Here is a 27698-nt window from a genome sequence, read left to right as displayed (position 1 = left end):
TTCTGGTCTTTTGCTTATGTTTTATATTCTTTCATTCTTGTGTAGGATGAAATACTCCTCTTGCCACCTGATTGTTTTTCCCTCATTGCCCCATGTACACCTGAAGCCCACCTCCTGCACAGGTCTAGCCTTAACTCTTTTGTTCCATATTGAGCTCTACTGGCTTTTATTCTGAAAGCATTGACTATAGGCATTACTCATTTTGGCCCTTAGCAATATATGTCTTTGTTCAGAGTGGTACCACACAGTTCTGTATATACATTTTGCCTCTTCATCTACTTAATACATTCCTGGAAGGCAAGTATTTCGTGCTTTTTATATTTGACCAGTATCCATGCATAGCAAGTACTCAGTAAAGATTTCTATTAACGGCTGTCTAGGCATTGAGTTTATCCTAATTCTCTTTTAAAATATTTTAAACTAAAACAAAAAAGGTTTATAGAAACTGATCACGCCATGTGTAAATCCCAGATTAAAGTTAGGAAGGAGGGACTTCCTGGATCTCAGAAAAGGAAGGTACATTTCCTTAGATGAGAAACTAAATTGTAGCGGTACCTGGGAAAAAAGGAATATCAACTAGTGGTCTGTAAAAGGAAATCTGTTTAGCTTATTTGCGATAAATAGGTGAATTATGGTATTATTAATGCCACTTTGGAAATGAAATGTATGGTATATTGAGCTATTGGTAGTAGAAATAAATAAATGTAAAAATGATAGTTGACGTGCATTATAAAACACTTGAAAGTAGAACTCTAACTGATTCTCCGTTTTTCCTTTTAAACACCCAGATCCCTTGAGGCGCTGCACGAATGGACATTTGAAAGTGTTGTTGTCAGAGGTTTGCAAGCATGGAGACCTCTTCAATGCTTTCCTCCTTGAATGATGAGTGTAAATCAGACAATTACATTGAACCTCACTACAAGGAGTGGTATCGAGTAGCCGTGGACACGCTGATTGAACATGGGTTAGATGCATACCAAGAATTTCTTGCCACGGAACGAGTGTCGGACTTTCTAGCTGAGGAAGAAATCGCTTATATTTTGAAAAATGTTCAGAAAGTTGCACAAAGCACAGCACATGGTAATGACAATTCCTATGATGATACTTCATCTTCTGGGACTTACTGGCCTGTGGAGTCTGATGTGGAAGCTCCAAACCTTGACTTAGGCTGGCCCTACGTGATGCCCGGACTCTTAGGAGGCACCCACATAGACCTCCTCTTTCATCCGCCAAGAGCGCAACTACTTACGATTAAGGAAACTATTCGGAAGATGATAAAAGAAGCAAGAAAGGTAATATTTCAATGTCTTTCTTTCTCTCTCTCTCTCTCTTTTTTTTTTTTTTTTTTTTTTTTTTTTTGTCTTTTTGCCATTTCTTGGGCCACTCCCTTGGCATATGGAGGTTCTCAGGCTAGGGGTTGAATCAGAGCTGTAGCCACTGGCCTACACCAGAGCCACAGCAATGCAGGATCCGAGCCGCGTCTGCAACCTACACCACAGCTCACGGCAACGCCAGATCCTTAACCCACTGAGCAAGGCCAGGGATCGAACCCGCAGCCTCATAGTTCCTAGTCGGATTCGTTAACCACTGGGCCATGACGGGAACTCCAATATTTCTATTTCTAAATGAAAAATTGGAAGTGGGGATAATCACCAGAGTAGTATAACAGTTATACCTGTATCTGTATATCTATATCATCTATAGGTACATCTGTAGAGTCTCTGTGTGTACAGCACGTGCCTGTTACCTTTCAGGAAATATACATGTAGATACATTGGAAGGTTTGCCATGGCTTGCGAATATCTTGGAGGGGTGTTGAGTCCTGCTGCAGGTGGAGGTTTCCTTCTCTTTATCATGTACCTACACCTGGGAGGTCTTCATCCGCAAAGACTGAGGTGTGTGGATGGGGAATGATGCATTCACTGTCTCAATCATTCGCATCTTCTTTAGTCCCTGAAAAGAAATAGGTTCTTGGTAAATCTGGTACATTTCTTCTGTTCTCAACAGGATGGAGCCCTAATTCTTGCTCTGGATGAAGTTTATCCTATTAAATACACCATGGATTTTCTTATTTATTTCCCGAGTTGTGTGGAAACTGTGAAATCAGACATGATCATGTAAAATTCTGAAGTGAGATCCTGAAGTGCTTTAGCGTTTTAGGGCTTCAGTACTTTTCATTAAATATTTATATTGGTTTATAAATCTCAGAAATCCTGTTTTGGAGCTCAGATAAACTGTAGACCTGTTCTTTTCATCAGTCTAATCAGCCTGACTGAGAGTTTTCTATGTACTCAAGCCCATGAGAGGTGTTTTGGCAACTACAACAAAATTCCCCAGGCTGTTAATTGCGTTTTTAAGTGTACGCACAAAAAATGATGATTGTACGATTGTCTGTTTCTCAGTCGCAGATACTATATAGTATAGAAATTTAGATCTAAAAGGGGCCTAGGTTGCACATTTAGCAGGCATTGCTTTCTTTCATGTCAACAAGATGCAGAGATACTTGAGAAAGCATGCTTTCATGAAGCACAGACATATTAGACCCTTGAAATCCACAGGGACAAGATACTTTGCAAGACAGGCAACTAAGAGCCTCTCATTCAAGTTAGGGAGACACAATGTTCCAAGGCTAATGTCAAATGCAGGCTTCGCAAAAGTAAGGTGATTTTTCCCCCTAGACCTTTTAAGCTCAAATAATGGGGCTTTTTCAGCTGTGTTAACTCCTCCAGCAGGGTTACTTAAGGGAAGTACTCATCTATTCCAGTAGTTAAAATTTATCCACGCAGGAGTTCTCTTGCGGCACAGTGAGTTAAGATCCAGCATTGTCATTGCAGTGGCTTGGGTCTCTGCTATGGTGCGGGTTCAAGCCCTGGCCCGGGAACTTCCATATGCCACAGGTGTGGCCAAAAAAAAAAACAAAAAAAAAAAACCAATTAGCTGTAAAATCAGGCATGTGGTAGGGGTCCAAACTTTTATTGAGTGAATTGAAGTGTCAGCTCAATTTTCTGAATTAAACAATGAGAATTTTTAAAAGTCGACCATCCTAGGCTCTGTGAATAAATTATACAGTTGTATTTTGACAAACAACAGGACAAAAGTCAAGAATATATACAAGTCCTTGTAATGGTAAAATAACAAATATCAAGCACTAACATTCATGAATTTCTGTTTGGGGACACAGGATGTTTTTGAACCAGTGTTAACTGAAAATTGAAAAGTGCATCAGTGAAACAATATTTTTATTACAGTAAATGCTGTAGCTATGAGTTCATCAGCCTGTACCACAGCTAGTTTCCCTCTGGGGTGCTGCATTTCTGTGACACAAAATGAAATGAGCTAGCTTGAGTTCTTGGGCTAGCACTCACTGGAAACTGAACATTAGTCATGACCTTTTGATGTATTTTTTTCTTTCTAATGTGGCAGCTATTTATTTAGTGAGCCTCTAAAAGTAATATCCTCTGTCTGGTCATTGTCTCCTGGGAACTCCCACTTGAATTAGCAAGCTGAGGAACTCAAAGTCCAAAGTGTAAAACAATAATGTAATGTTTTGCTTCTCTTTCACCAAATTCAAGTGGCACAAAATAAGAAATAATTTTATCTTTATACAGACCCAGGGTATGTATATCACCTTCTGTATGCATATCCAAGCTGAATTCAAAGAAAGAATTATTTGGACTTGATAACTTGAGTGTTTTGGAAATTTAATATAAGTCATAGCAGATAACAGTGATTTTCTTTTGTGGTTGGACAAAAGTATTCAAGAACTAGTTAATTTCTAAGCAGATGCAGTAAACAGCAAGGTCAAATGGGCTATAAAAGCATGGGATGTATATTTCTCTAGTATTTTTGGAAATTTCTTCATATGCTATCTGTTTATTTAAGGATGTTGGAAGGATCTAGTACTCCAGAGAAGAAAAAATTGTTGACCGCATTTTTACAAAACATTTTTAGACTATTTAGCTCATAACCAAACAAGTGAAAAATGTTAAAATAAGAGCAAATATTATTATGAAATGCCAGCTTTTTGGAACATATTGCGTCTTAAAGATTCTACGTGCTTTTCATGACTATCATTTACTGAGCAGATAAGTCAGGCTTTTATAAACCTTCAGAATTGATGGAAGCCTATTAACTATCACAATAAATTTCCTGTTTTTAAACTGTTTTCAGAGAATGAATTCTCTTTATTGGTAACTCTCAATGAATCGCATGGCATTATAAAGGTGATCTTTATTTTTCATAAAATGCTTGAACGGTATTTATTTTGGTGGATAGAATAAAGCTCCTTGCCTCTCCATTTCTTAGAGAAATTCCTTTGTAATCAACATTATAAAATTCTATGGCGGTATGAGGCCATAACAAGGAGGTCTAGAAATGAGCAAAGCAGAACCCAGGAAAGGATCTCAGAGAAGAATTTAAATTAGTTTTCACTGTTTTGTTTGCAACTGAGATAAGGTGCTTATGTAAATAAATGTCATGTAATGGAAAAATCTTAAAATAATGAAAGCAGTGTTCTTGGAGGTCCACACAGTTGAAGTCTGATCATAACTACCAAACCAACGTTCCAGTCCCTTGAGAAAGGAAACAAAAATGATACTATATCTCATCTCTCTTGACTGGAAATATTTTGGTTTTGAATCTCACTAATGTGTATTTGTTTCTATTTTATGTAATAGAATCTCTGGATCATTCTGCTTTCATAAATAGAAAATATAATCTTCATGGTATTTCAAAAATACATAGACTTTGTATTTATTCATTTTATTTTTGTCAGTTGTCACGATTTGATTAGAGAGGGGCTTTTTTTGTTTGTTTGTTTGTTTCCTTTTCCTTTTGTATATTTGCTTATTTGGACATTTGAGATTTTTCCTTTGGGAAAATCCAATTACAGGTAACACCTTCTGCCCTAAATTGGTCTTATTTTTATTTACTGGCTCTTTTCTAATGTCTATTTTTCACCATGTGATTGACATAATTACATTTGGTTCAACTTTATAAAGTCTGATAGCGTCTAGCAAGACTTTTCCCAGGTAATTATTTGTCTCTCAAGAGGTGTTCCCAAGATGATATATGCATTTATTCCTAATTACTGTGAATGCTTCTTATGCAAGTATCCTCTCTAATTACTTTAAAAAGTCATCTTTCATTAAAGTCCTTTTTTCTTCTGGCCGCTCGGTGGTAGGTATCCATAAAGTAATAATTTCTGAAAGTCTTGAATATGTAAATGTTTAACTAGAATGATGTTTGCCTCTGGGTTTCCTAATTCTCAGCTAGCTTCTTCTCTGAGATGTGACTCTTCTGATTGTGAAATATGGAGTTGGGAAGACACATAAGCAAAAGCCTAGTGAGAATTAGGGCAGAGTGAGTCTTGAGGTGCTCTGTCCTGCATCTCCTGAGTTCAGGTCTTGGTTGCTCCCTGAGTCATGGTTCCTAGGTGTGTCTGTTATGGCCTAGGGAGTTCTCGGTAATACAGAGAAACATTAACTACTGTTTGGCCCCATGGCCGCAAAAGGGAAGGTAGACTGATAATGGGGACTTTCCTCAGCCTTGACTGGCTTATAAAAGTAGTACTAAACTAGAGGCTTGATGGCTAACTGGTTCTGGGAGGAAAAAGTCATCATACCTCCCCAGATATTTTCGGTTACTTAATGAAAATATGAAGCAGAGCTTTTTAGTGTGTGTTATATCAAATGTTCCTATCTAAATCTCTGATAGTGCTCACTGACTCTAGATTATTTTAATATGTTATACTCCTTGCTGAATTAGCTTATTATATCAATAGTATTTACTGTGTCATAGTGTGTCACTTTCGTTGCCATAACTTTGCAACCATATCCTGCCCAGCTAAGTGATATTGATGTGTTTATCGGTGCCTTTATTACACTAGGGTTAGCGCTCTTCCGATGTTCCCAATTTGTATTAAAAATTTCCTTTCTGAACCCTCCCTATTCCCACAGTCACTGTGAATATTTCATCCTTTAAATCTGAGTCAAAACTAGTTTCTTCTGGGAAATAGCTTTTGCTTAGATTTAATGACATTAGTATCCTGTGACATTAATTTGGACACCTTTTCTTTGAGTAAAATGCATTATGTGAGAGAGAGAGAGAGAAAGAGAATCTTGTTAAAAAATCTTGTTAAAATTGCCCTGACTTCACCATGTTGCCTATCACTATGTCCGTATGGGAATATTCTTTCTACGCCAAATTCCTGGTGCTATCCAGAGACTTAACACATTCCACATTCTCCTCCATCTTTTTACCTAATTCTATCCTCCATTATGACCAATAACCCTGATGATGTTAAGTATATAATTTTTTTAACACAGTTACTTAAGGGAGAGGAAAGGAGGTGTTCTTTAACCTTGTTGCAAAATAGCTTTGGATTTCCTTGATTGACTTGATAACTTTTACAGGCAAAAAGCTGCAGCCTCTTTTAATTGCCCAAGTTCAAATAAAGCTCCTTTTCAAAGACTTAGTGGAATGACATGAAGACTCTGAATCTTGGTGGCAGCTAGAGCTGGGTTGAATCCCAACTCAAAGAGTTAGACTGCGCTGAGCTTTGGTTTTCCCATCTGTGACACGGAGTTGCTGGTATTCCTTAGGAGCTTTGTGCGAGTGGAATGAAGTGGCTGACATACCTACCATGACACCTCCACACATTCAGTACCCTACATGTGATGCTGAGATGATGATGACTGCGTCTCCTCCTCCTTCTGCTTTTCCCCTCTTACTCCTTTATGCCAGACCTTTAGTCTGTCAAAAATCAATCAGCCTGCATCCGCATCACTGCAATTTGGTATTTCTTCTTTAAAAGTGAGAGCAGTGACTGACCAAGCCCAGTAGCTCACAAGACAGCATCTTGCTAGGAATGCCAGCCGCGGCTATTAGCTGTTGGTGAAATGACTATTCCTGGAAAGACCAAAGCACATTTCTGAAGGATGGTGATAATTATGTACACAGCATTTTCCAGTGTTATTGCTTAGAAAATTTAAAATGGTGAAATATTGATTCAATGTAAGTATGTATGTTTGAAAATAAGACCTACAGTGAAGACAGCTTGGATAGATGAATTTTATTCTCAAGATGTGCAGAAAAGACATCCTTTTTATGGATAGAATTTACACACTTCAATAAGAATTTTTAGAAAAAAATCCTAAATCATACTGTCTTACCTAAAGATTCAAAGATTTAAAAAGATAGAGAACTCTGGTGAAAAGTAAAGTGGGAGGTAGGGGGAGATTCTCTAGACCAAGAGAAAAAAGAGTCATTCCAGTTTCATCTTGATTTTTAAACGTGATGATTTTATTAGACTTTTAAATAAAGATATTATATGAGGCTCCACATTTATAAAAAAGAGCAAATTTCTATAAATGTTTAAAGTTCGTATTTATTATAGGCCTGCTATTTGGTGTCAAAAATGTGTTTAAGTAACTCTGAGTTTATGAACTATTATTACTTATTAAATATTTCTGATATAATTCAAAAAGTGATATAATAAGGTATATCATTTAAGGTCTACATAATTAGTCTTCTTAGCTTAATAAAACTCTGCTTTCTTGATAGTGCTTTTTTTTCGCTTTGTTGAAGCAAAAAATCTGAAGTATATGGAAAAACAAAAAATATTGTTATGTAAGATCTCTAGCTTGGTCACACACTGAGGTCATGTGTAATTTATGAATTTCAGATATTTTACTAAGCAGTGTATTATCAAGTAAAACCTAAAGATCATCTGTGATTTTTATTTTCAACATTTCATTTGAAAGTTTGGTAATTTGGAAGAGTCTAAGTTTAAAAAGAAAAATTAGAATTATTTATGGCAGACAATGAACTCACCAGAAACTCTACCTTGGTGATGTTAACTTAAACTTCTATTAACAGTTAGAAAGAAATAACATAAAATTTGAATTATTTCATAGTGCCCATGATTTATCTGATTCAGGGCAATGTTTTTAAGATCATGTTCTGTCCTCAGTTATTACTCTTTGGTACTCATTAATCCTTTTTTTTCCAAAATAAGTGGTGAGAAGCAATTCCTGTAGGGATTGCATATGGTGTGTCCAATTTTTTCAATAGAAGCTGGTTTGGATCACGGGACAAAATTTAGTTCTGTATTTCTGGGACCTCTGAAATAGATGCTTCTTTTTTATGATCTCTTCTGTTTACTCATTTTCCTTCCTGTCATAGGATTAAGATATAAAAAACCCCACTTATTTAGTTACTTATTTTTCTGATAACACACCTTCAGTAGATGGTTGGAATGGCATCATTGTTATCAGAAAACATTATGATCATAAAACATTTAGTTTTCCTAATGTCTAAATAATACCTAACACGAATAGGGATAAAATCTAGCAATCTTGCAAACTCAGGTGCCTTTATGGCCAAGCTGGAAAAATAACTCTGCAGAGGAGAAGGGACAAATGGTATTCCAAAAGGGAGCTAAAGGAACATGGATGAAGAGAACTTCACCTTGACTCTGTATGCATCCTTGTTGAAAATGTTAGAAAAAAAATGTAGTTTGCAGCAGAACGAAATGATCAGCTGAGGACCTTAGGTATACACTGAGACATCTCAACAAAGGTGAATTTCTGTAAGAATAAATGGACATAACTTTTCTTTGCTTATCTGTCCTCCCGCAATGTAAAATGGAATGGGGGGTTGCTGGGGGAGCCTTTTTGAGATGGCGGGGGCTCTCACACCAGACTGACATTTCATATTTAAAGGATTCTGCCCTATTCTGTAGTTGCCACAGATTCATCATGTGGCACATACTTTTATGTCAATTATTCATGTCTTTTAACTAGACACTCTTCAAATTATCTTGAAAAAAAAAATTGGTTGGCATTTTACCACCAGGACTGGAACTAGCATTTGATTTGGAGCGGTGGATTTATGTTATATAATCTAGTAATCTAGGAACCTGGAACCTTTATTGAGCACTTACATGTCATGCAGTGTTCAGCATTTTACATGCTCTACCTTAAATTGGTCTTTGCAACCCTGCTGTGGAATAGGTACCTTTATTATCCATATTACTGAGGAATACTCTGCTTTCTTATAATAGGTATGACTGAGTGATACGGATCCAAAGGATCATAACTGAAAAGTATTTATGGCTGCGTATTTCCAAATGGAGGATTTAGAAGCCCTGATTGAAAGGGTCTGGGATGGAGACCAGTTGGTGGAGATGTGGAAGCACTGGTTTCTAAACGGGCCAAGTACAAGGCCATCACGGGGTTTCTGTTGGAAGTCAGAGGTAACACACCCAGAGCTGACAGAAGGCTACGATACCTGGATGAGATGTAGTACCTGGAATGCAGACGAATTAGAGGCACTGAAAGGAAACGGGTTCTCTGAGTTCAAAGAAAGGAGAAATATGAAGAAGTAAGAGAAAGGCAGTCAATGAGATTGTCCTTTGACCTTGCTGGGTTCAACTATGACCAGGTCAGCCAGCCTTTGGCCAGGCTCGACAGCTGAGAAGTATGGCAAGCTACTCATTTATTCAGCAAATATTTGTTTAATGCATACTGCATGTTAAGTATAGTTATAAATTCTGAGGATACATAAGGGAACAAAGTACCAAAGAGCTCTGAATGGAGCTTACATAAACATAGGGAGATTTAGATAATGTGTGAAATAAATGTGGAGTGCTAGTGAGAAAAACAGAAACACAGATATGGTCCGGTAAGGAGGATTGAGAGTGGTGGTGGGGGTTCGTTTGTGACTTTAAATCGGGAGCTCAGAGGAAGGCTTATCAAGAAAGGGACATTGGAATCAAGATTTGGAGAAAGAAGCTATGAGCCCTGCACCTAAATTACAGGCAGAGCAGACTAGGCTTAGGGTAAGTTTTAGGGCAGGAACATGCCTTCCTGTTTGTTAGAGGAACAGTATGGATGCCAGTTGCTGGATCCCAGAAAGCATAGGGGAGATGAGTAGGTGAATCAGAGAGGTGCCATGAAGATCTTCATGGACCATTGTAAGGATGTGGCTTAGGCTCTGTGCAAAATTGGGAGCCGCTGGAGAATTTGGTATAAAAAAGACCCAATCAATTTGAAACATGCTGTATATTTATTTATTTAAAATTTATTTTTACAAGATAGAATTGACCTACAACATTGTGTAAGTTAAAGTGTACACATGTTGATTTGTTTTAACTTTTTCTTTTTTTCTTTTTTTAATTAGAATGCAGTTGATTTACAGTGTTGTGTCAATTTCTGCTGTGCAGCATAGTGATACAGTCATACGTATATCGATACATTATTTTCTCATAGTATCTTCCAAAATCTGACCATCACTGCTACCATCCTGGAGATGGTAGCATATTTTACTTTATTTTTTATTTTTTTAATTATTATTTCATTTTAATTTTTATTTTTTTGTCTTTTTGCCATTTCTAGGGCCCCTCCCGTGGCACATGGAGGTTCCCAGGCTAGGGTCTAATCAGAGCTCTAGCCGCCAGCCTATGCCAGAGCCACAGCAACGTGGGATCCGAGCTGTGTCTGCAACCTACACCACAGCTCACGGCAACGCCAGATCCTTAACCCACTGAGCAAGGCCAGAGATCAAACCCGCAACCTCATGATTCCTAGTCGGATTTGTTAACCACTGAGTCACGACAGGAGCTGCAATGGTAGCATATTTTAAAATATAGCGTATGCTGCATTTTAAAAAGTTACATCTCACTGTAGTATTGAACATTGACTATCGAGGCTCAATAATAAGCATAGCAGAGACTACTAAAATAATTCAGATATGAGATTATATTGCCTTAGATCTCCAGGATGGTAGCAGTGATGGCCAGATTTTGGATATACTTCGAAGGCGGTAAATTATGGGGAATGAAATAAGTTGAAGAATTCCAACATTTTTGGCCTGAGCAATTGGGATGATGGCACTGTCTTCTGAAGTTGGCCTCAGAGTCATCAAAGAGTTGGAATCAGGAAGCAGGAAGAGACCAAGGCACAGAGGCCTTCAAGTTATCATTTTCACTGTAGCACTGAGATATGGTTGATGGGTGACCCCAATCCCCAATACCTACAGAGGTGTCTAAGTAGAGATTCTGGTTCAGATTGGAATCTACACCCAGAATGGCTGGACGTGGAGATAGTCCTGGTCCTGAGGGCATAGGTGAGGGATGGCTGTGGAAGTACCTGAATGAGATTTAGATGCAAAGAGAAGGTAAATAGAGAGTGTGAGATAAGAAGAAGGCTGGCTGGGAGATGACCCAGGACCTGATAAAGCAGGAGGTTATATAACCTGTTGAGCAGCAGAACCTCCCAAAGGCAATAACTAACTAATCCCCATGTGCTGGTCAGGTGAGGGAAAGACAAGAACTGGGAGGGTGTCCTTTGGGATCTCACTTTCTGCAGAGGTCACTTTGGGTCACTTTGAAGACTAAGAGCTGTATGATGGAGAGCTTGGCATTTCAGACCACAGGGATTGTGGGGAGAGTAGAGTGGAGCTGCAAAAAGGAAGGGGGAGTTTTGAGGTCAAATGGTGAGGGTCCTTCAGTCCAGCTTTATGAATATGGACAGTGGGAATCATGCCATGTTTCTAAGTTACATCTGATGGTGCTATGAATATGGACAGTGGGAATCATGCCATGTTTCTAAGTCAGTGATCCCATCACATCTGATCTTGCACATATGAACATTTTGTTGGTTAGTTAAAACCTAGAGGAAAATATAAAACACATTGTAACAAATGTTGGGAAAATGCTAATAAAATAATGCTAATAATAGCCTGGAGCTGACCAAGTCCTCCAGAAGTGAGAATATTCTTCAATTTCCTGCCGGAATAGAAGACTATACTTAATTCTGTGTCTTAAGGAAGGTGATTTATTGGGGGGGGGTCTTAAAGTTCTTTTTAAATGTCAGTTATTTTAAGTCAATAAAATTTATTTCTGTACAAAAGGTTTCAACTGTATACTATATTATACATAGTTTCACTTGTACTTATTGAGTCCTTGCTATGTTCAGGACGCTCTGTTGGGTCGTGTAAGTGAGAAAAGAAATACTTCAAGTAGTTTAGAATCTAACATTTGGGGATGTGCTGAAAGATTCCTGCAAGATGAATAGAGAGGACATTGAGAGTGTATGGACATGATGTGCGTGACCTGTGTATTACAAAAGGTGTTGATGTTTTCCCACCTTTTTTACTCTTTGTTTCAGAGTGTTATCAAGACACTTCCTCAAGTTTCAAAGTAGGAAAAAAATTTTGCTGTAGATACAATGCCTTCAGAATATTTGCTGGCAAAACACAGATTACTGGTTCAGCAAATGCCTATAATAAAGGCTTCTTTTTTCTTATTATCAGAGTACATATATTCCTTATAGAAAATATCAGGGAAAGTGAAGGGTTAAGGAAATAAAATTCAGAAAATTTCTTTCCTGTAAGATAAATAGATGGATAGAGAAGTGCATGTACACACACAAGTGTGTGTGTGTGTGTATCTGAACACCTGATCTTAGATCACAGAAATAGAATTTTTTAAAAATATTGAATTAGTTGGTGTACAATGTTATGTTAGTTTTAAGTGTACAGCAAATTGATCCAGTTGTACATACATGTATATTTTATCTATATATTCCTTTTGAGATTCTTTTCCATTACAGGTTATTACAAGATATTGAATATAGTTCCATGTGCGCTGCAGCAGGTCTTTGTTGAGTATCTATTTTATATATGGTAGTGTGTATAGTCCAATGAAATAGAATGTTTAAATGTACAGTACTTGAGATCATACTAGATATTATGTGTAAAAGTTTGCCTCCTGCTTTTCCCACTCAGGATTTTTCCCATAAAAAATTCTTGATTTCCCGTGCTGATAAGCAATGGCATAGAACAGGGGCAGTGGGAGCCACCTGCCCTGGATGCAGGTAATAGGGAAGTTCATTGTCTCTTGGGAATTTGAAAACAATAATGAGACTGACTAAAATGCAGTCGGCTTTTTATGACATCGAGTGCTGGCCCTTGTAAATAGTATCAGTGATAATATGTTCTTTCTCACCAGGGCAGCCCCTGTTTCAGACAGGGCCAATCCCTGCTGCCTCCGCCTGTTCCCCACTATGGCACCCAGTGCTGATATGATAAGCATCTCACAGTAATATTCCTTTAGAAATGAAGAAAGCCTTATAACTGTTTTTGCTTAATTATTAGCTACTCAGTAATTACTCTCTCTTGAAACTTTAAAAACAGAAAAATCGGTAGGAGTACGTTTTCCTTCATAAGCCAAAACTTTCCTTTGGGCTGTATTAATGTCTTATTAATCATCACCCATCACTTTTCCCCCTAAGAAGTCAAACAAATATTTCAAACAAGTAAATAAATGTGAAAATGCAAAAACACTGCCATTTGGCTAAATATCAATCCAATATGTGCTACTGGAAAATCCATAATCGTGGAAAAAAAAATCAGTATCTGAGTCATAGTACAAGGTCATAATCGAGCCTGCTGAAATTGTGGAACAATTTATTTTAAAAAAAAGAAGGAATCTGGGGTTTGTGACCATGTCCTCTTTTTACAAATGGGCAGTTGGAAATTGAGAAAGTCCAAAAGTTCAAAGTCACCCAGCTGATTAGTAACTCTCAGGACAGATGGTGTTCAGGCTCCTCCTGATGTCTATCCCCAGACTCTTACATCTCATTGGTTCTTTACTGGGAAGGAGACCTGAATTTGCTGATGACATTAATATTAACTAGCATTTATTGACTGATATGTGCTAGGCGGTGTCCTAAGCTCTTTATATGTATCAACATTTATATTCAGAACAGCTCTCTAAGAGGTACCTCTGATGCCTTCCTTCATAGGTGAAGAACAAAGAAGGTAAATACTTGATAGAAGGATTTGAAGTAGGAAAGGCAATGTGATACTTGACCCAGGCAGTGGGCCCAGAGCACTTAACCATGGATATTGTCTCTGATAGAGCTTCTGTGTGGGTACCTGGCCAACCACCGAATTCTCAGGACACCTTTGCACAGTCCTATTACATTTGGGTCCTGATGGAGTCCAGGTTGACAAGCATGGCCTATATGGGGCTCCTCCTGTTGAAGGCAGCTCCCCTTGCATTCTCACCTCTGTCCTTTATCTTATTCCACCTCCCTCCTGTCCCCTGATCCTCCCGTGTTACTGAACGGCCATCCACTGGGCCTTCCGTGGCAGCTTGTTGCTTCCTAATTTTCTACCTGATTATTCCCCTCCTTGGAGCATCCTTTTCCATAGTCATTCATCTTTTAAAATCCATGTTCAGTTTTACTTGTTAGCTCTGATCTATTCCCTTGGCAGATGTTGATTAGTTGCCTCTATGATACTGTCCCCTTTATGCTTGTCCTTTGATTTTGGGTGAGATGTGTTCTTCATTCTGTCGTAGAGCCCAGGGTTCGTTGCCCATTCTTTTTTTAAAAGTAGGTTAGTTGCTTGTTTAAAATTGATTTCTAAGAGTTTTTATGTTGTATATGAATTCTTTGTCAGATACATGTTTTGCAAAGATCTGCAGTGGTTTAATTTTTCACCCTGATTGATTGACTGATTGATAAATGGAAAAACCTTAATTTTAATGTAGCCCAATTTTTTTGTATCTTTTATTTTAAAGTTATATTGGGGTCTCATGGAAGAAATATGCCTACCCTAATATCAAGATGTTCTCCTTTATTAGCTTTTAGAAGTTTTATATTTCATGTTTGGATTTACACATCCTTCTGGTATTGATTTATATGTGTGATAATGAGGTCAGGGTTCATTTTAATTTTTGTGGAAATACTATATTTACCCTTTATTGAAAAGGTCATCCCTCCCATTCTTTACTGAAGTGGCACTACTGTCATAGTTGACCACTTATATGTTAGTATATTTCTCACTGTATTCTGTTGATCTATTTCCTAACCTTGTTTCAGAACCACAGGGTTTCAGTTTTGTTTTGTTTTGTTTTTCTTTTTCTTTTTCTTTTTAGGGCCGCACCCATGGCATATGGGTTCCCAGGCTAGGGGTCGAATCAGAGCTACAGCTGCTGGCCTACACCACAGCCACAGCAATGCCAGATCTAAGCCACGTCTGCCACCTACACCACAGCTCACGGCAACAGAGGATCCTTAACCCACCGAGTGAGGCCAGGGATCGAACCCATATCCTCATGGACACTAGTTGGATTCATTTCCTCCATGCCACAGGGGGAACTCCCACCGGGTTTTTATAGCTTTAGAGTAAATCTCTCCCTTTGGTAGTATATGTCCTCTAGTTTTGTTCTTCTTGAACTTTTGATTGGGATTATACTGCAACTATAGACCATTTGAACAGAACAAAACTTCACAATACTGAATCTTTCAAACCATGAACAAGGTATATTCCTCTATTTATTTAGTTATGATAACTTTCTTTCAATGAGATTTTGTGTTTTCTGTCTGTAGGTCTTACATATTGTTTGCTTGATTTATTAATGATTATTTGTTAGTTTTGATCCTGTTAAAAGATACTTTAAAAATTTTTTGTTCTACGTTCTTCTTCTTTGCTAGCATATGAAATACAGGTTTTTGTTTGTTTGTTTGTTTGTTTGTTTTATATTTTGACCTTGGATCCAATAGCTTGATAAATTCATTTATTAATTCCTTTCTTTTTTACATGTAGATTATTTGGAATTTTCTAGCTATATCATCATATCTGTAACTAATACCAGTTTTATTTTCTCTTCTTCAATCCTTATAACATTTATATTTCTGATTATCTTAATACATTGCTAGGTCTTCCATTACAATGTTGAATATACCTGAAATTTAAATGGTAATTCCTGTGGGATTTTTTTTTTTTTTAATAGTATCATTGCAGGTGTAAAGTCAGCTGGCTTTTACTGTTGCTTCTTTAGAGATTATGTATCTTCTTTCCATATCTGCTTTTAAGACTTTCATCTTTCATTTTCAGTAGCAGTAAGATATAACTGGGTGAGCATTTGTTTTACACACACACACACACACACACACACACACATTTTTTTTTTTTTTCTCCCTGACATAGTAGAGCTTCTTGAATCTGTGTCTTGCTGCTGTTTTGGAAACGTCTCAACTACCATCTCTTCAAATGTTGATTCTACCTATTCTATTTCTGTTCCTCTCCTAGAATTCTAATTAGGGGTCTACACATCTTTGTTTGTTTGTTTTTTTAAACACATCCCATGTATATTTCATATTCAATTTTGTATTTTCTATAATTTTCTTTCTGTATGGCTTTCTGGATATTTTCTACATAGGTATTTTTAAGTCACTTTGAGTATTATGATTAAACTCAACTATTGAATTCTTAATTTTGGTATTGGTATTTCTTAGCTGCATAATTCTTGAATGTCTCAATAATAGTTATTTTCAAGTCAGTTTTTGATAACACCAATATCTGGATCACCTATAAATCTATTTCAATTGCCCTTTTTTTTCTTTTTTTTCCCCCCCATGGTGTTTGGTCATTTGGTTCTTAGAATTTTTTGATTGAATACTGAATATTTAGTAAAAAAGTTGCAGAGGTAATCTCCATCTATTAGAAAGAATTTTGTTTTCTTTAGGTTGGCAGTAAAAGGAAGGGTAGATAACCTATTCCATATGGAGTTTGAGATATGAGAATGAATAGAATAGTGGTCTTAAATTTCCATTTACTTCAGGGGGGCTTCACTGGAAGTGTTTAGAGGAGTCTCTCCCCCCCCTTTTTTTTTTTGGAAGAATCTGAACTCCAGTTTTTATCTTAGTAATGTCAAAAGCTTTCTTAAGCTCTTTCCACACTTATCAACTTTCTTCTCTTTGGTTTCTCATCCTTTTACTCAGCGAGCAATTTAAGATTGGGCAGATATCTTCAGGACAATAACCACGCAGACTCTTGAGTTCACTTTATTGTGATTCTCTGTTCTCTGGGATTAGGGATCTTATAGTCCTCTTTGCCTTGGTGGTACTGGACTCCAGTTTTTGTTTTCTTCATCCCTTTGAAATTGCTAAAAGCTCTTCACCACATCTTACTGGTCTGGCCTCAGGGCCTTGCCCTGTGAATTGGCAAATGTGAAAAAAATGTTAGGTAAAAAGTGCAGGAGACATTTGGCTTACCTCGCTTTTTCTCCTTTATCTGTGATCTTGGTTCCACAAATCCTGGCTGCCTTTATTTTTGTTTTCCAGCCTTTATTATTTCCATTAAGAAAGCTGGTCTAACGCAAGCTACCATAATCTTGTACTGAGTCCCTTTCATTTAGCTTTGAATAATTAGTATGACTAAAAATCACAAAATCTACACGTAAGTTTAAGAAAAAAATTACACATGTATTAGATATATATTAATGGAGCTAAAACTTTAAAAGGATAAGCTATCACTATTTTGATGTTTGGAAAATGTTTAAAATTGATGTCTAGTACTGAAATATAGATATTACTCATTCACTGAATCAGTTAAAGTCTGTTTTTATTTTACTCTTATTTTGAGGATTTCCAACCTTTTTTTTTTTTTTGATGGACACCATCCTGTATTTTTTTTTCTCCTCATGCCTTGCTTTTCAAACATTTCTTCATGTAGTACACATCATCAAACTCATTATTTCAACAATTATCCTCATGAAGTTTTGTCTATATAAGCTATAAATGATAAAGTCTTGTGTTTAAAATACTACTTAAAATAGTGCACATGTAAGAATATGTTTTATATATAGACGTTCTCTCTGTGTAAGGACAGATGTTCATGTTTAGATATGTTTTATATGTACATACTTTTCAGTGTTTCATGTTTAAGATCTCCAACTTCTTAAAACATACTTATAAATGTCTAACTCTGTGGAAAATTTAATAGGGTTTAAGTGCTTCTAGGTTGAAAGCCTTAAAAAAAAAAAACTTTGCATGTCTTTTTAAAGTGACACTATAAATATTATAAATATCATCTATAACCATATATTATTTAGTAGTGAAGTCTACATATAAACTTTAATATATATATTTATATATAAAATTTTTATATTTTACCTTTTTCTGTTAAACTTTCTTTTTTAAACAAAAGTATATAATGCCATAATCCGTTCAAAACATCACGATGAAAATGAGCAGTCCCGAATGAAATCAAATACAGGAATTTTACAGCATTATAGTCATCAAAGTTATACTCTAGGAAACATAAAGTTTGGGAAAATGTAGCTTTAAGTTTTTCAAAAGTATGATCATTTCACCCTTTTTCAAAAAGCATCTGTCACATTCAAACAATACATGTGTTTATAGGGCAAGCACACTGGCCTTTTTTGCTTTCTAAGTTACATTTCAAATAGTTTATGTCAGTTAACAATCCAGTTTGGGAAACCACGCAGCGGGTTTCTAAAATAAAAGGTTGTCATGTCAGCTGCCTTTTTATGTGTTTGTAAAAGTAGACCTATCCTGATTCAATCAGTGGAGCTTTTAGGAGTTATTTACATAGTTTCACAGGAGCAAAATCCCTGGAGCTCAGAGTCACAGATTTCCCAGAGCTTAATTCACGCTTAACTTGTATGACCACACTGTTTTATTTTTTAAGGATAAGATCGAAGAACTTGAGAGCCCAATTATTTAAAAATAACTCTTCAGAAATTTGTGACCCAAAGAATTGATTACACATGTAAATTCTCCCCTCAATCCCAGAAGTAGAAAAAGTCCTGTTTTTGTTTGTTTGTTTGTTTTTTGTTTTTAATTTCCTGTTTACTGCTGAAGAAACTGATTACGGAATGCTATAACCTCTGTCACATTATATTCAACTCATGTCATCACATAAGAAGAAGAAACCGTGACAAGAGAATTTTTTAAATTACACGTGTTTATTATGGGGCTTAACATTTAAAACTGCATTTAACATCTTTACTCCTCAAACACCAAGTGCTGCTTCCCTGGATAAATCCCTGATGCTTCCCTCCTGTCTGACAATTTTCCAAGTGAATTCCTTTCAACCTCAGGTTCTTCCTCTTTAAAAACCTAATTTCCACTGTCCTCTCTTCCAATCTATTTTCTTCAAGAGAGGAAAAAAAAAATCTGTGCTCTAAACCCCTACCCCACCCCTGCAATTCTATTACTTTGATTTTTATACCTTTATTTTGTATTTATGATTATCTAGCTCTGCTTTCCAGGATGACATTGAGAGAGTTGCTTGCCTCCATCCTGTACTATCTCATTTCCATTCTTCCTCTCTTACTTTTTTTTTTAATATGTTATGATTTTTTTTTTTTTCATTATAGCTGGTTTAGAGTGCCCTGTCAATTTTCTGCTGTACAGCATGGTGACCCAGGTACACACACGTATAGATTCTTTTTTCTCGCATTATCATGCTCCATCATAAGTGACTAGATACAGTTCCCAGTGCTACAAAGCAGGATCTCATTGTTTATCCAGTCAGAACGGCCATTATTAATAAGTCCACAAATAACAAATGCTGGAAGGGGTGTGAAGAAAAGGGAACCCTTCTGCACTGCTGGTGGGAATGTAAGCTGGTACAACCACTATGGAAATCAGTATGGAGGTACCTTAGAAAACTATACGTAGAACTACCATATGACCTAGCAATCCCACTCTTGGGCATATATCCGGACAAAACTTTCCTTGAAAAAGACACATGCACCCATGTGTTCATTGCAGCACTCTTCACAATAGCCAAGACGTGGAAACAACCCAAATGTCCATCAACAGATGAATGGATTAGGAAGATGTGGCATATGTATACACAATGGAATACTACTCAGCCATAAAAAAGAACAAAATAATGCCATTTGCAGCAACATGGATGGATCTGTCTTACTTTTTAATCATTATGCTTCCTTAGGAAGTAGTTTCCTCCAAATGTCTCTGCTTTCATATTTCTCTTTCCTACTAACCCTACAGTGTGGGTCTTTCTTTCATTCCTCTCTAACCTGGTGCCTCAGAGGCCACTGTTGTCTTGGTGGTGTCCACTGCTACCATCACAACTTTTTAATAACCCTCAGAACATACCCTCACACCATGCACAAAAATAAACTCAAAATGGCTGAAAGACTTAAATATACGACAGGACACCATCAAATTCCTAGAAGAAAACATAGGCAAAACACTCTCTGACATCAACATCATGAATATTTTCTCAGGTCAGTCTCCCAAAGCAATCGAAATTAGAGCAAAAATAAACCCATGGGACCTCATCAAACTGAAAAGCTTTTGCACAGCAAAGGAAACCCAAAAGAAAACAAAAAGACAACTTACAGAATGGGAGAAAATAGTTTCAAATGATGCAACTGACAAGGGCTTAATCTCTAGAATATACAAGCAACTTATACAACTCAACAGCAAAAAAGCCAATCAATCAATGGAAAAATGGGCAAAAGACCTGAATAGACATTTCTCCAAGGAAGATATACAGATGGCCAACAAACACATGAAAAAATGCTCAACATCGCTGATTATAAGAGAAATGCAAATCAAAACTACCATGAGATACCACCTCACACCAGTCAGAATGGCCATCATTAATAAATCCACAAATAACAAGTGCTGGAGGGGCTGTGGAGAAAAGGGAACCCTCCTGCACTGCTGGTGAGAATGTCAACTGGTACAGCCACTATGGAGAACAGTTTGGAGATACCTTAGAAATCTATACATAGAACTTCCATATGACCCTGCAATCCCACTCTTGGGCATCTATCCGGACAAAGCTCTACTTAAAAGAGACACATGCACCCGCATGTTCATTGCAGCCCTATTCACAATAGCTAGGACATGGAAACAATCCAAATGTCCATCGACAGATGATTGGATTCGGAAGATGTGGTATATATACACAATGGAATACTACTCAGCCATAAAAAAGGATGACATAATGCCATTTGCAGCAACATGGATGGAACTAGAGAATCTCATCCTGAGTGAAATGAGCCAGAAAGACAAAGACAAATACCATATGATATCACTTATAACTGGAATCTAATATCCAGCACAAATGAACATCTCCTCAGAAAAGAAAATCATGGACTTGGAGAAGAGACTTGTGGTTGCCTGATGGGAGGGGGAGGGAGTGGGAGGGATCAGGAGCTTGGGCTTATCAGACACAACCTAGAATAGATTTATAAGGAGATCCTGCTGAATAGCATTGAGAACTATGTCTAGATACTCATGTTGCAACAGAAGAAAGGGTGGGGGAAAAACTGTAACTGCAATGTATACACCTAAGGATGACCTGACCCCCTTGCTGTACCGTGGGAAAATAATAAAAAAAAAAAAAAAAAATAACCCTCAGCCTCCTCCATGTCTCTGTAAGCACCAGTCACCTTTCATCTCTTACCATTGGTTTCTATGATATGCCTCTCTCTCATCATTCTTTTCTTGTCTTACTATTGTTTCTTCATGTCCTTTTGTAGCTCTTTTTCCATCTCCTGCAAATGAATGTTTACAAGATTTTAATCCTTGGGTCTGTTCTCTCTGCATTTTATTTCTTGGCATTCCTTTCCTCTTCCACCTCTACTGCTCTTCACAGTTTTGTTGTGTCCTGGCTTCTGAACATTACCCTTCAGTTCTAGCTGACTGTCTGGCATCTTTACCTACATGGCTCATTGGACTTCCAAAAGAGTAGCCAGAAGTTTATAAAGCTCTCCTGTCTTCACTCTCTGTGAAAAAAATCACTTTCCTAGATGCCAAGGCCACAGCACCTTGGAATCACACATGATTTATCCTTCTCTCATCTCGTGCCTCCAGTTTGTCATTGGGTATTGAGTTTTGGATTTCTGCCACGTCTTCTTCCAGCTAATTCTCTCCACTGCTACCACCCAAGTTCTGCTCACCACTTCTCATGGTTAATGGCAACCGTCCCTTTAACTCCTTTTGCTCCAGAACAATTCTGCTTTCTCTAATATTCCTATAGTCACTTTCCAGAAGGATCCATGTCATCCTTTTCTGATAAAAAACCTTTGTACCTTTGCATTCTATAAATGCCACAAGTGGAAGCACTGTCCAGACTCTGCCCTTCTGGATTTGACATCTGCCATTTTTTACCTTTAAATATTTGTTTTTGCCCTTTTCTCTTTTTTCAAGTACTCTATCTCTACCTGATAATGTTGTACATATTTTGGGCACCACATCTTATTTTTATATGTGCTAATTTTAAAATATCTGCAGCACTTCAACTGTCCTCCCTTCAAAAGTGGAGTCAGATTCCCTGCTTCTTGAGTGAGAACTAGCGTTAGTGAGCCCCTCTAATGAACAGAGAATACGGCAGAAGTGAGACCAGGTTATAAAAGATATCTTTCTTGCTCCTTGCTCTATTCTGACTTCTTGCTTTGGGAGGAAGCCACCTTTTGTGTCGTGAAGTGCCTCAGCAGTTTCTATAGAGGTTCATGGGGCCAGGACCCAAGACCTCTGACAACAGATGGGTGAGTGAACAGCCTTGGGACCAGACACTCTTTCCCAATCAGCATCCGATGATTACAGCCTCGGCTCTGAATCAGAACCACCCCGCTAAGCTTCACTCAAATTCTTCACCCACATAAACTGTGAGATAATAAATGCTTGTTGTGTTAAGCCACTAAATGTTAGGGGTAATCTACTCTATGGGGATAGATAACTATTAGAGGAAGCCTGCTCGCTACTAGTGAGATAACTCCTGAGAAGTCTTTTGATTTATACCACTGACGTGTTCCCAGCCACAGTCTATTTATATTATAGTTCTTGTTAATCCATTTTATAGTTGGTGTATTAGGGCAAATTTTTACAAGTCTAAACTGTTTAATAGACTGTGTCAATACATCAGAGCTTAACATACAAACCAACTTTCTTTCTGGTATCAATTCAGTAACTTAATACTTTATACCTTGGGGGAGTTCTAGAAATGATATTTACTAACACCTAGTTGTTCTTAAAAGACATTCTTACTTTTCATATATATATATGAAAAGTATATATATACATATATATATATATATATATATATATAAAATATATATATATGAACATTTCACATTTTCGGCCGTGATATATGTCCAACATCTCTGGACCAATTAAAATAGTATCATTCTACTAAACCAAATTACATACAGAGACAATTTCTAAATTAAATCCAAGGTCACCTATCTGAAAAAAAGTGATGTAGATGGAAAGTAATTCTTTTAGAAGGACCTTTTAAAGTTGAGCACCCAGGATTCTCCTTTGATAATATTTATATGAAGAGAAATAGAAAAGGCATTTCCAAGGAGAACTTTCTAGTGCATAGGCAAATATATGTGAGGCCTCAATATTTATTCCTGTATAGCCATCCTACTTCTCTCCATTCTGGAAGTGATTTGACATTCTAATTACTGTAAGTGTTACAAGTGCTAAAAGATAATTGGTTTCTTGTCACCTTACTTTAACCTGAGCTGGTATGTTTTATGGTGGTCGGAGAACCGTGCTCTTGAATTATTCCCCAAAGGAAAGTGTTCTTTTCCATTTGGACATTTATATCTGTCTGTTAATTTAGGGGTTAATTTAAGGGTGAGAGCAAAGAGTTCTTTCCAGGCTCATGTTTAAGAGCGTGTCTTTTGTGCGTGAATCGCATTAAGTGCTGTGGTATATGGAGCCAGTGGCCTTCAGTGACTGTGGTGTCTGTTGATTTAAGTGGCTCTCTCAATGTTTCCTACCTAAATTCAGGAAGCAAGGGATCTGCCCAGAATTTACAAACACCAAGTTCTTGAAACTTTTTTTTTTTTTCTTTTCCTAAATAGTGGTCAGATGGTCCATGTAGTCTCTTTGGATACTGATGTGTCTCTTGACTTTATTTGGGATGATAGTCATAGATTAAACTGAGGAAATATAATCTACTTGCTGTGACTTACCATATGTGTGTGGAGACTGCCAATAAAAAAAAAAAAAAAACACATACGCCCCAAAAAGGTACAAATACAATATAGTTTATGCAGGTGTCTTATGCTTGAAGAGAGAACATACTTGAAGAGATTTTAATTAAGAATATGTGTCATCTTAGGGAACCTAAGAAACAGAACTCTACAGGGATTTGCCTCAGCCATCTGGTATTTGAATTAACATTTTTGTTTGTTATTGGAATAGAATACAAAACCTGTTTCTTAAGTTTTCAGTAGATAACATATTAGAAATTCCAAGAGGACATCCTTGGAATTTGGATGCTAATGAAGGATAGCTGTATTTGTCCAGAAAAGTAGTAGAAATAAACAGGGACACATCTGATGTTAGACTTTTCAGAAAAAAAAACCTTCAGAATATGCAGAAGTATTTGGCAGCTTAGGGCACGGGTTGTGGCCTTGAACATGAACTCTGAATCCCAACTGCCAGGCTTTGAATCTCAGCCCCACTGCTTAGCCTTCCCTACGTGTTATGTACATGCCAAAAAGACTACTTCATTCCATCCTTGAAAATCCTGTTGGGGTATGCTTTATTTCCCCATTTTCCAGGTAAAGAAACACATTTCAAGAAGTTAAATAATTTGATCAAGGTCAGCACGGTAGTTCCAAGACTGGACCTAATTGCTGCCAGGGCATTTACAAATTCTTTATTGCTATGGACTTTGTAACTCAGAAAGACTGTGGGAAAACAACAATGGTGACATCCAAAATTTGGATGAGTGAGAATGAGCATTACAGAGGGATATGGAAGAGATGGTTGCTGTTGAACCTGAACAGGACTAGCCTTGGTAGGCATGGGGGCCAGGTATGTTCTTGGGAAGGTAAAGGGATAGATTTGATACCACATCAAGGTCCCTTTAGTCTTTGTCCTTTCAGCCTTGCCTAAAACGCTATTATAATTTGTTGTACTTCCTTGACACTTGCCTGTATCTTTTTTATAATGTACATGTGTTTTTTTTTCTGTCCTTGGGTAGACATACCAGTTTGTGGTTCTGGCTTTGACTTTCTCAGGCAGTATGTTCATGTTAAACCATATGTTCTGAAAATAAACAAGTGAAGTTCATGTTCATAGTTTTTACTTGTGCATGTTGTAAGCGTTGTGCATAATGGTTGTTTCTATTGAGAGATGTTTCATCTAAATTAGGAAAAAATGGGTTCTGAAGCCAATAACCATTAACAGGACGTAGGCTAAAAAAAAAATCGTTGGTTAAAATAGCTCATACATCATCCATTGCTTAAACCAAAACTATACACCCACGCGCTACCTTTCCAGAGGTGGCTGCCTATTGAGAGCATTGTCTACAATGATGTAGAGAACCAAGCAATAAAAATCAGCTCTAGAATAGTCAAAAGAGACGTGATAAAAACTACAGCTTTTTGATGGAACAGGCATCCTCTTCCGATGGCAGAGCCCACTTACCTTTGTATTATACACAATTCAAATTAGCTCTTAGATCTTCTTTCCAAACCCAGATTAGATTACAGATATTAAATTAGAATACAAAGAGCCACACTGACAAGAAAAAAAAGCGTTAGCTTGACATCCCGACAGCAAGAGAAAAAACAGTAAGAAGCATATAGATGAGGTCCCTGCCTTGGCCAACCACCTCTAAAATGGTCATTGTCCTAGAGTATATTTAAATAATATCAGATTTAAATTATATTTAGTATACTATCCTTGAGAAGTCAGGGAAGATTATTCTTTTTTAAAACTTTTTTTCATTGAAGTATAGTTAATTTATGGTATTGTGTTATTTTTCATTGAAGTATGGTTAATTTACAGTTATTGTGTTATTTTTCAGGTGTACGACAAAGTGATTCAGTTTTTGTGTGTGTGTATATATACACACAGATTCTCTTCCATTGTAGGTTATTACGAGATATTGAATATAGTTCCCCATGCTATATAGTACGTGCTTGTTGTTTATCTATTTTACATATAGTAGTGTGTATATCAGGAAGATAATTCTGTCCTTAAGAATGTTATCAATTTGAAATTGATAGAATTAAAACCAACAAAAATATTTTGGCGTTTAGTCACGTTTCAACAGCTATCAGGAAAATTTACCTGGTCTGAATTTTCACGTTACCCAGGTTCCTTGGAAGGATCTTCTTTAATAAAAATCGATTGTATTTGGTCAAAATGAAACAATTAAATGTTATAGTTAGGTGTAGATTCTTTTTTTTTTTTTTTTTGTCTTTTTTTTTTTGCTATTTCTTGGGCCGCTCCCGCGGCATATGGAGGTTCCCAGGCTAGGGGTCGAATCGGAGCCGTGGCCACCGGCCTACACCAGAGCCACAGCAACGCAGGATCCGAACCGCGTCTGCGACCTACACCACAGCTCACGGCAACGCCGGATCGTTAACCCACTGAGCAAGGGCAGGGACCGAACCCGCAACCTCATGGTTCCTAGTCGGATTCGTTAACCACTGCGCCACGACGGGAACTCCAGGTGTAGATTCTTAGAGGTCATATGGAAACAGTAGGAATGCAAAATTGTCTAAAAATACATTTGACACCATGTTAGTATTTAGATGGTGTCACTGTATATCCTTCTTGGTTGTTACAGTTTTCCTGCTCACCACCACTGTATTCCTTCACCTGTCCTCTCTCAGAGCCCCATTAGGCTCCTTTGTACCTTCCAGCGGGCCTGGGACAGCAGCCCAGCCAATCCTGCTACTGCACTAGTATGGAGTAACCCCCCATGTGACCTGGTAATAGAGAACAACAGTGACATCTGGAAAGTAGGGACACCATGGATGGGAAGTAGCTCTGGGTACCACGCTTAATCTGAAATGATCTCTGTAGTCTTCTTGCTGATCATGAAAGCCCTGGTTGCATTGTTGTGTGTTCTGAGTAGTTTAAATGTTATAAATAGGAAAGGCCTTAAATGAGGTTAAAATTTCTGACATGTGCTTATATATTATTATATTCTCTTCAAATAGAATACAGGGACAGAGGCCTCAGAAAATTTTCTTATAGCTTTTGACAGACATTCTAATAACAATTTCCATGTGAAAAATTCTGCGGGTGTCTGCAAAGAGACAAAGGAACACAGAAACCTAGCTTTGAGCGAGCTGTCAAATCCAGGTCGAAGTGTTTGAGCTTTGGGTTGGTGAATATTCTGGAATATTCACTCTCTTTTTTTTTCTGGACAAGTACAATAACATGACAGTAAAAAAGACATAAGGAACATTAAGGCATCTAGAGAAGACTTAGGCAAATCACACGCCAGCCAGTTCACAGCCAGCAGTGACTTTGACAAGTAGGTAGGGATTAGTACCTGTACTATTTTCCTAATTAGCAACTTTAAAGTTTAAGGAATTTTGGTGTTATATAGAAATAGTACCTGTACTGTTTTCCTAATTAGAAATCTTTAAATTTAAGAAACTTCAGTGTTATAATTACAGCATACGCAAAGGAAATAATTACGTGGGCCCAAGAGAAGACCTGAAGAAGGAAAATATCCTTCCATCCTCTAATCAGGTTGGCCTTTCTTAGAGTGGCTGATCTTATTTTCATCCCCCCCTTTGGCAATTCAGCTATGATTCTTTGTCTTATACCGGGTTTCCGAGGATCCCATCTGGCTTCCTCTATAGATCCCCTGGGAATTCAACCTGCAATGAACCAGAAGCTTTGGCATAGTTGCACCTGTCTGCTGCTTCTGGGTGATGCTTTTTCCTCCCAAGCTGGGCCCAGCTCAGAGCAGAGTTCTCTACCAGCCTCGCAGCAGCCTCGCAGAGTCCTCAGGAGATGCATCCCCAGCTCTGTTCAGGTGTGACAGGCTCCAGGATGCTTTGCAGAGACTCAGGCACAGAGGTGGCTGGTCGGTGTAGGTAACAAATGACCTGGAGAACTGGCGAC

At 37.5% G+C, this 27698-nt stretch overlaps 1 protein-coding gene across 1 annotated transcript in view; it reads left to right on the top strand.

Annotated features, from left to right (window-relative positions):
* Window positions 1-27698, top strand: part of FAM83B (family with sequence similarity 83 member B) — an 83866-nt gene that overhangs the window by 18133 nt on the left and 38035 nt on the right. The window contains exon 2 of the mRNA XM_001927561.5: window positions 789-1292. Within this exon, the coding sequence (XP_001927596.2) occupies window positions 849-1292 (444 nt within the window). The 5' untranslated portion in view covers window positions 789-848. The remainder of the gene's footprint in view (window positions 1-788; window positions 1293-27698) is intronic.

This window comes from Sus scrofa, chromosome 7 (assembly GCF_000003025.6).
Source record: "Sus scrofa isolate TJ Tabasco breed Duroc chromosome 7, Sscrofa11.1, whole genome shotgun sequence".
Classification (NCBI taxonomy): Eukaryota; Metazoa; Chordata; class Mammalia; order Artiodactyla; family Suidae; genus Sus; species Sus scrofa.
The sequence above is the reverse complement of the archived record's forward strand: the minus strand, read 5'-3'. Positions and strand labels throughout refer to the sequence as shown.